At 48.7% G+C, this 10,246-nt stretch overlaps 1 protein-coding gene across 1 annotated transcript; it reads left to right on the forward strand.

Annotated features, from left to right (window-relative positions):
* Positions 1-3,932: 3,932 nt before the first annotated feature.
* On the forward strand, positions 3,933-9,427 carry RTL9 (retrotransposon Gag like 9). The gene is made up of 2 exons (XM_058536507.1): positions 3,933-8,026; positions 8,521-9,427. Exons 1-2 carry the CDS (start codon positions 3,953-3,955, stop codon positions 8,635-8,637), a joined length of 4,191 nt encoding a protein of 1,396 aa, XP_058392490.1. The 5' UTR covers positions 3,933-3,952; the 3' UTR covers positions 8,638-9,427.
* The last annotated feature ends 819 nt before the right edge of the window (positions 9,428-10,246 follow it).

Raw genomic sequence — 10,246 nt, forward strand, 5'->3', positions numbered from 1 at the left:
GCTAACATTGGCATTTAGGTGACTTCCAAATTTTTATTATCACAAACAACAGTGCTTTCTAGCTGTGTGACCTTGGGAAAGCTAGTTAACCTCTCTGTGCCTCTGGTTCCTCATCTGGAAATGAAGGTGATAATAGTACCTACATCACTGGGTTGTTTGGGAGTACCAAATGAGGTCATGTGTGTAAAATGCTTAGCACAGTGCCTGGCGCAGTAAATGTTAGCTTTTATTATTAGGTTTAGTGATAATAATTGTTGTTGTCATCGTTGGGTTTCCTGTGAGTGTTTTTTGGTTTAGGGGAGAGGAGAGAGCGACTGCAATTTTTCTTTTTGACTAGTATACTATAGTGACATCTGGAGTCAGAGCTCTGTGCTTTTGCTCCTGTCAATTCACCTCGCTGAGGCTCAGTTTTCTTATTTGTAAACTGGGAATTAAAAGGACCTAGCTCACAGGGTGGCTGTCAGGATCAAATGAGAGAATGCTTGTAAAGCCCTCAGCACAGTTCTTGGCATGTGGGAAGAGTTCACTCAAAGTTAGTTGGTATTATTATTATTATTATCATTATTATTATGACTACAATGATTCAGCCATTAATGGAGGTGGGAGGAGGAAGGTGGCAGTAAGTAGAGCCCTTGGAGTGTTTCTAACCACTAGTCTGATTACAAAGAGAGGAAATGATTTTGGAGGCAGACTGGCTCGAATCTGGGCTTTGCCGTTTACTCGCTCCGTGACCTAGGTCACAACTTCTCCGAGCCGGTTTCCCATGTGTAAAGTGAGAATGGTGTCAGTGCCTACCTTGTAGGTGTTGCCATGAGGCCCAAAGGATATACTCCAAGTATCATGTTTAGTCCGAGGGCCCAGATAGCGTGGGCTGCTAATTATGAGCGCGGGAAGGTTTAGAACGACCTGAATGCCTCCCCCCAGCCCCCAGACTCAGAGTCCCTGTACCTGGGCTACTTGAACTTCACCTGAAGACTTTGCCCTATCCAGAGCTCAGGGACCAATTCTGCCCGCACTCTGGGGGAATAAGGGATATTGATTCAGAAGATTAGAGGGCTCTGGTAAACCTTTCTTCTAGTTCTACTCTGACCTTGTGCCCCAGTTCTAGAAAGCAGGCTGAAGCCCTGCTTCTCTGAGCAAGCAGGTATGCTCAAGACCGGCCTGCTGCTTTTCTTGCCAGGTGTCTGTACACCCTGGAGCCTGGCTGTCAGATCCTAGCCCTGTGGCAGGGACACTGGTTGCCAGATTTCCCTCCGTGTCTTTGACACTGGGGCAAATGGGCTTTTTTATTATCACCATCTCAGGGCTCTATTAAGCCTCCGCGGCCCATCCTCCCAAACCTTGAATTCCCTGCACCTGAACCTCTTTAAGCTCTCCTGACACTGCTTCACTCAGCCTCCAGCCCCAGTTCCCTTCCCTCTAACCCCTGCCTGCGCTACCACGCCACACTGGTGCTAGTTCCTGGCTCTTAGGACTCCTGTGTCTGCTGAGCTACAGAGAGTCTGTCTTATTTCCTGAGCCAGGACCCTTTCAGTCTCATCTCTTTAATTGCGTGAATCTTCTCTTCTCTTTGGGAAGCCAGAGGTGGGCATGGTGCGCTGGTGCAGCTACTGGGGGTGAGAGGGAAGAGGGGTGGAGTTGCATAGGCCAAGTGCTAAAGAGGAGCTTCTGGAGGGCTGTCAAGTGAAAGGCGGCCAGAGGCAAATGTCAGAGCCTATATAGAGGCAGGAATCTGGGACCAGAGAGACAGAGCAAGCACTAGCAAGTCAGGAGCAGTGAGGCGGGTGGGCGGGCAGGCTGGCTGGCTGGCTGGCGGGCAGGAGGGGGGCGTGGCAGGGGATAGCTAAGGGAGATTGCAGAGAACAGCTGCTGGTATTGGGTCTTACTTTATTGAACTGGCTGGGCATGGGGAATAAGTAAATTGGCCAGACTAAAAGAGCTGGGGGCGCAAAGGACACACTTTCCCTCTTCTCCCTAACTGGCAAGGTAAGATCTTTCCAAGTTTGCCTGGTGGGAGACTGGGGCGTGTTCAGGGATTTTTCTGAAGATGCAAGGTGGATGTCTATGAGTGCTCTTTTGACTCATCTTTCCCATTGCGCCAGTTATTCAAGTAACCAAGGTGCCAGCAGGAGGCCAGTATTTCTTTTATTACACCCCATCTTCTGGTTGTCCAGGCTGGAGACAGGGGGTGTGTCTTGGTGATGTGACAAGAGGCAGAGAGGGCAGACAAGGTGGATCATTATAGCACAGGGGTGAAGAGTAAGGGGCTCTGGAGGTGGACAGACCTGGGAATCTATGTGACTACAGGCAAATTGTTAAGCTTCTCTGGGCCTCAGTTTTCTTGTTTGTAAGAAGAAGATAGAGTACTACCAAAACCTCTTAGTGTTCCTGTGGGGACCAAATGAGATGATGTGTGTCAAGTGCCTAGCGGAGTGCTGGCCAGTCGGTGCATGCTCAAGAAATGTTCTCTGTTGGTATTTTTGTCGCTAGTATTCTCCGTATTATTATGGAGGCACAATGCCATGAGATTGATGACTTTTGTGCCATTGTCCCAAATGAGCAAGTGTTCCATTTTTGGCATAGGCAGGCTGTGGGGATGTGTCAACATTGTGTAATGTGTGTGTTGGTTTCCAAGCTATGTGTCAAGAAGCCCCTTCTGGGGCTGCTAAAGGGGTGGGCTGGAGGGGGGGCTCTGGGATTTCCCACTCACATGTCATCAAAGAAACTTGAAATTTGTACATGCTATAAACTGGACTTCAACCATGAGCCATGGTCTGCGATGTCAGAGAGAGAATTGAATGCAGCCTTAGGGATGCCAAAGGCTAGGCAACCCCGAGGAGGGGGTGATAGTCAAACACATACAGTTTTTACCATCACAGTGACCCTATTTTAGACCAACTCTGGCTAATATGAGAAAGCTGGTAAAATGAGGATACAGTCATGCAACACATAATGACATTTCGGTCAATGACAGACTGCATATAAGATGGTGGTCTCATAAGATGAGTACCATATAGCCTAGGTGTGTAGTAGGCTATACCATCTAGGTTTGTGTAAGTATACTCTATGATGTTCGCACAATGATGAAATCACCTAACGACACATTTCTCAGAACTTATCCCCATTGGTAAGTGACCCATGACCGTGATAATACTATTTATCATGTGGGATATTATAAGATTCAAAGGGAATAATGCTTGCAAATCCCTGTACATTATAGATAGTTTAAGTTGTGTACAGTTGCCTAAAGTTATAGTGCCTGGAACACACTGAGCAATAAGTGGCAGTAACAGCGTGGTTGTTGTTTTTATTATAATTTATAATAAGGATAATAAACAGAATTTTCAGTTCGTTGATTAGGTAAATGCCTTCCTATTCCTGAGGAAGATATTCAGGGCCATGAGAGTAGTAAAATGGAGACTAAACCACTGGCAGGACTCAGTGAGCCCTAGGAACTAATGATTATCATGGGGCAAAGGACTTGCTCATCTAGGCCTGCCAGTACCTTGCCTGGGTTTGTGACGGCTGTGGTGGGATAGAACATAGCCCAGGAACCTGCACTTCTCACAGTTGTCCACAAGGTGGTGCTACTGCTTCATTTGATCCAGAACTGCCCAGACTCCTGGCTGCTGAGGGTGTTGCCATTTATAGTATTTATAAACAGAGCCTGTACTATGACCAAGTAGGTTTGTTTGAAAAGGATAGAGGCAGAAGGAATGTTTGCTCCAGCTTCAAATTTGTTGCACAGCTTCTTTAACCTGATAGGCCCATCTCCAATGCCACATAGCTGGCAACACATAAAAAAGGTCTCCATCGTGAATCATTTGTCTATTTCCCAATCTTCTTGATATTGGCTTTTGACTGCTAAACTTGTTTCCTGTTCACAGATTTTCTTGACACTTGGGCTTCAGCAGGACCCCTGATATCATCCCGTCCACACTATCCTGTGGCCATGGCAGACATGTCAATACCCTTACATTCACTGCGATTCAACAATATGCCGAGGGAGGAAAATGTCGTCCCCCAAAACAGGGGGACGACCTTCTCTGGACCAATGATAGAGACCACAGCAGAGGTTCAAATTCTGCATTCTCGTGTACAGCCTATAGTCTCAACTTCAGCGTCAGACCCTGGAGGGATGTCCACACAGATGATGACATCCCCGGCCTTTGACACCATGTCCACACCTCTATTGGGAGCACCGAATTCTGGAACACTGTCTCCACCGCTAATGCCAGCCTCAGACTCTGGGGCACTGTCCCCATTGCTAATGCCAGCCTCAGATTCGGAAGTACTGTCTCCATTGCTAATGCCAACCTCAGACTGTGGAGCACTGTCCCCACTGCTAATGCCAACCTCAGATTCTGGAACATTGTCCCCATTGCTGTCCACTTCAGACTATGGATTAATGTCCCCGGGACTGCTGACAATCCCTGACTTTGGGACAGTGTCCACAGCACTAATGGCAGCACCAGATTCTGCAGAGATATCACCATTGGCAATGCCAGCTTCATCCTCTGGAGCCATGTCTACACCTATAATGAGCACTTCATCCTCTGAGGCGATGTCCACACCATTGATGCTAGCCCCAGATCCTGGAGAGCTATCCCCACTTCTAATGCCGGATATAAACCCTGGAATGATGTCCTCACAGCCAGCGCCAGCTCCAGTCTCTGAAGCAATGTCACCATTGCAAATTACAGATGAAGACACTGAAGCAATGTCCAAAGTGCTAATGACTGCCCTGGCCTCCGGAGAGATATCTTCACTGCTGATGTCAGACACAGACTCTGAAGCGATATCCTCACTAATAATGTCGGCCCTAGCTTCTGGAGCAACAGCAACCCAGCCAACAAACACCCAAGAGTCTGAAGAAATGTCCATCCAGCTGATGTCAGGCCCAGACTCTAAAGTAGTGTCTTCACCACGAGTGTCAGCTCCTGGCTCTGGAGCAATGTCCACACAGCTCCTGTCAGTCCCAGATGCTGGAGAAATGTCCACATTGCCAAATCCAGCCCCGGATGCTGAAGCCATGTCCCCAATGCTAATGACGGCCCTAACCTCTGGAGTGATGCCCACTCAGCTGATGCCAGCCCAAGGCTCTGGAGCGATGTCCCCACGGTCAACACAAAATCTAGACTCTCAAATTATGTCTGCTCCACTGATGAGAGCAGCAGCTTCTGGGGAGATGTCTACACCACCAGTGAGAGCCTCAGACCCTGGAGCAATGTCCACACCACGGATGAGAGCCTCAGCCTCTGGAAATATGTCTACATTGCTAAAGACAGTCCCAGACTCTGGAGCATTGTCCACTCCACCGATGACAGTCACAACCTCCGGAGCAATGTCCACAGAGCAAATGTCGACCACAGCCTCTAGAGGGATGTCCACACAGTTACCAATGGCCAGAACTTCTGGAGCAACATCCACAGGCTTTAGGAAAGCCACAGCCAATGGGGCAATGTCCATGCTGCGAATGAGAGCCCCAGCCTCTGGAATGAGGTCTGCACCACTAAGGAGAGCCCCAGCTTCTGGAGCAACGTCCACACAGCCAATCACAGCTCCAGCCTCTGAAACAAAGTGTATGCTACAACTGACAGCCTCAGCCTCTGGGTCAATGTCCACACTGCAAATAAGAGCCCCTGTCTCTGGAGCAATGTCAATGTCACAAAGGAGAGCCACAGCCTCAGGAGTGACAGCTGTACCACAAATGAGATCCTCAGCCTCTGGAGCAATGTCTACCCCACTGATGACAACCAAAGCATCCGGAGCCATGTCCACACTGTTAATGAGAGACACAGCCTCGGGATTAATGTCCATGCCACAAATGAGAGCTGCGGCCTCAGGAGCATTGTCCAAGCCGCTAACGACATCCAAACCCTCAGAATCAACGTTCGTGCAGCAAATGACAACTGCAGCTTCTGGAGAGATATCCACAATGCTAATGAGAGACACAGCTTCTGGAGCCATGTCCATGCTGCAGATGACAGACACGGTCTCTGCAGGGATGTCCACACCGCTAATGAGAGCCCCAGCCTCTGGAGACATGTCCATACCACAAATGACAGCCACAGCTTCTGGAACTATGTCCATGCCTCTCATGAGAGTTCCAGGTCCTGGAGCAGTGCCCACGGCAGTAATGAGAGCCACAGTCTCTGGAAAGATGCCTAGTCAGCCAATGAGCACCCAAGACTCTCGAGGGATGTCCAGGTCACTCATGAGACCCATGACTTCTGGAGGGATGTCCCCACTGCAGATGCGAGCCCCAGCCTCTGAAATGATGTCCACACCAAAAATGAGAGCCCCCGCCTCTGGAGTGATGTCCTCACCACTAATGAGAGCCTCAGACCCTGGAGAGATGTCTGCACTGCTCACAAGAGCTTCGTCCTCTGGAGAGATGTCCCCACCACTAATGAGACCCCCAGCTTCTGGAGAGATAGCCACACCTCTGAGAGCCCCAGCTTATGGAGCAATGTCTACTCCACAAATGACAGCCACAGCCTCTGGAATGATGTCCATGCCACAAATGAGGGCTCCGATATCTGGAGTTATGTCCACACCGCTAATGAGATCCACGGCCTCTGGAGTGATGTCCATGCCTCAAATGACAGCCACAGCCTCCGGAGGGGTGTCTATGCCACTGATGAGAGCCCCAGCCTCTGGAGCAACGTCCACACCACAAATGACGCCCACAGCTTCTGGAGAGATGTGCACACTATCAACGCGAGCTCCAGCCTCTGGAGTGATGTCCCCACCACTATTAAGGGCTCCAGTCTCTGGAATTATGTCCACACCACTAAGGAGACCCTCAGCCTCTGAAGCTGTATCCACAGAGTTAATGAGAGCTCCGGCCTCTGGGAAGACAGCCACTGCACAAACAGCAGGCATGGCCTCTGGAGGGATGTCCAAGACATTAATGAGAGCCACAGGCTCTGGAACAATGCCCATGCCATTGATGTCAGCCATGGCTCCTGGAGAGATGTCCATGCCGCTAACGAAAAGCATGGCCCCTGGAGCAATGTCCACACTGCAAACAAGAATCACAAGTTCTGGATCTATATCCTTGCCACAAACAATGTACGCAACTTCCGGAGGGATGCCTGTACCGCCAGTGAGAGCCTCAGCTTCTGGAATGATGTCCATGCCACTTCTGAGAGCCACAGCCTCTGGAGGGGTGTCCGTGCCGCTAATGAGGTCCCCAGCCCCGGAAGCCGTGTCCACACCACAGATGGCAGCCACAGCTTCTGGAATGATGTCTACTCTGGAAATCAAAGCCACAGACTCTGGAGAAACATCTGCTTCTCACATCAACATAACAGCCTCTGGATCAAAGTCCACACCACATGTGTCTGCCAGAACCCCTGAAACAATGAAGCCACCACCAAAGGAAGTCCCATCCTTTGGCATGCTGACCCCAGCACTCTGTTACCTCTTAGAAGAACAGGAAGCAGCCCGGGGTTCATGCTCTGTGGAGGAGGAGATGGAGGTTGATGAAGAGAAGCAAATGAAGGGATTTTTGGATGATTCAGAGAAAATGGCATTTCTGGTGTCTCTTCATCTGGGGGCAGCAGAGAGGTGGTCCATCTTGCAGATGGCGGTAGGAAACCCCCTCTCAGATGAAAATAAATCTTTCCTGAGCAGATCGCAGGGCTTATATGACTCCCTATCTGAGATAGACATCCTCAGTGCTGTTCTTTGCCATCCCAAGCAGGGCCAGAAGTCAGTCAGGCAGTATGCCACTGACTTCCTGCTGCTGGCCCGACATTTGTCTTGGTCTGATGCCATTCTACGGACCAGGTTTCTGGAAGGACTTTCGGAAGCTGTTACCACCAAAATGGGCCGGATCTTTCTGAAGGTGGCCGGCAGCCTAAAGGAGCTGATAGACAGGTCTCTCTACACTGAGTGCCAGCTGGCTGAAGAGAAGGATTCCCCGGGCAGCTCAAGCCAGGTTCTACTGTCAGCCTGTAAGCGGAATAATGAGGAAGCAATGGAGAATGAACTGAACTCTCATCAGCAGACTGAGGAGGTAATGATGGGGAAATCCACTTAAGGTTTTTGAGCAGAAAAATGAGGAGGTAATGATGAGGAATACACTCTGCTCCTTTGAGTACATAAAGAAGAGGCCAAGGGGAGGCATGCAGTTATTTTGGGTGTATTCACCACTTTGAGGAGCAATGCCCTGCCCGAGTTACTGAGGGCCTGGGATGGTTAAAAGTCTAAGTGTTCTGATTATGAGTGGACTGACTGGGCTCAGTCCCAATTCTCCACTCATTCCAAGTCCAATTCTAAGGTAGGGGCCATCTTTTGGGGGCTGGGTCTCACCTACAGCCACATGTGTTGTGGGCCCAGATCACTTGGGAATTTGGCTAGCCTAGTCCTCGGTCATACTTTATACAAGTAAGGTACATTAGCCAAGGTCCTTGATCTGCTAAGTTATTGAGATTATCCAGGCTGAATCCCCCTTGTCATATTAAGTGTGGCTCTTACCTCTGCTTTTTTTTTTTTTTTTCTCACTCCCAGCACCAGCATGTTCCCAAACGCTGTTACTACCTGAAGGAGCATGGAGATCCTCAAGAGGGTCTGCACGACCACCTTCGACAGAGCACAGGTCATCAGAATGTCCCCACGGGCAAGTAACACTCCCTGGACTCTTCTCCTGTGATATCTGACTTGGCTGCTAACTTGAGGACTGGTTCCTGGACCCATTCCATTCAATTACATCATAAACCTTGTGGCCTTCCCCCTCCAGGCACATTTCGCCCTATCTCCCACTTGACTGACTGGACCTTCTCTTTAACCCCACATGCCTGTGACCTGCCCCGACAATCAGAGAGTGGACTTCAAGAGTGTTTGGTGTATGAGGTTCGGAACTCCCATCACCATCGAGGCCAGTCCTAGTTCCTGGTCCAGGGAGAAGTCTAGGCAGGAGAAACCATTTCCTACCTCAAAAACACCTTAGAGTGTCTTGCCACATGTCATCAGGCAAACTTGAGGAAGCCCTGGTCCCATTTCACCTGGCAGGGGAGCCTATAAGGAGAGTGATACCTACTCCTATACCACCCTTTTCATCCAGTAGACTTGCCCCTATGTGCCCCAACTCACAAAACCTAAAATGGGTCTCCAGGGCCCTTGCCCTGTTTATAGTCTCCATCTTGAACCATTCATTTTGACCCATAATAATCACAGTAATAGCTAACATTTATTATGTACTATGTGACAGGTACCGGGCTAAACTCTTGACAAGCACCATCTCACTACATTCTTACCATAACCCAACTTGTTGTGTTGTCTACTTCTGACCTCTTGATCTGCTGTCTGTGGTCCTTGTCTTGTGCCTCAGTGTGAAATCTCTAGCTCTGACCTCTGGGTGACCCCCTCGGTTGTGAATTGCCTTGTGAATTGCCTCACTTCCCTTGGCTATTGTGCTTCATGGCCAGCACTCTTGATAAAGGTCTTAGTCTTTAAACAGGCATAGTTAGAACATACTATGAGCAGTGTTTGCCTTCAGGTGGTGGGATTATGGGTGTTTTTATTTTCTTCTTTCTACTTCTCTGTACTTTTCCAGATTCTCTACAGTAAGCATGTACTACATTTGTAATCATAACAGTAAATAAAGTTCATTTATGAAAAAAAGAATTAACTATGGCTAACAGAATTTGATTTATTGAGTCCTTCATTCAATCAATGTTATCTAACGTGTGCCAGCCACTGTTTTGAGGACAGACAGATAAGAACCCTGATCGAATGAAAACTTCATTCCAATGGAGGAGAGAGACAGACAATAAGCAAGAAAACACGTAAGTAAGATAGCTTGAAATTACGGTGAAGGCTATGAAGATAAGAAATCAGAATAATGGAGAATTTGATACTAACAGGGCCAATTTATTTATTCAATAATAGTCCATGTAGTTGGGTTATTCAAAGATCTTTTAAAAACAGTGGGAGTGACATGATTAGAAACATATTTTATAAAGCCAACTTGGCAACAGTTTGGAGGCAGGATGGGGACAGGTGTCAGAGCACAGTTGTGAGCCCCCTACTGCAATAGTACAGGGGACTGACTTGCCAGACGACTCAATCTAGGGCGATGGCAGTGGGGATGGAAAGAGAGGGACAGAGACCAAACTCTCTCTGAGGAATCAAGTCCGCTGCTCCATTACCCTAAACACTGGGTCTGATTCCAGGAAGAGGAAAATGATTCTCAGAAAAAATGAAGATTGGCAGATAAATTGGCAGCCCCGTGGTA

This window comes from Diceros bicornis, chromosome X (assembly GCF_020826845.1).
Source record: "Diceros bicornis minor isolate mBicDic1 chromosome X, mDicBic1.mat.cur, whole genome shotgun sequence".
NCBI classification, from domain to species: domain Eukaryota; kingdom Metazoa; phylum Chordata; class Mammalia; order Perissodactyla; family Rhinocerotidae; genus Diceros; species Diceros bicornis.

What these genes read in the sequence shown, in the direction of transcription:
- RTL9 (XM_058536507.1), top strand. Translation starts at nt 3,953, where the DNA reads ATGGCAGACATGTCAATACCCTTACATTCACTGCGATTCAACAATATG. An exon ending in CTCATCAGCAGACTGAGGAG is followed by an intron (nt 8,027 to 8,520) that starts GTAATGATGGGG and finishes TCTCACTCCCAG; the next exon opens with CACCAGCATGTTCCCAAACG.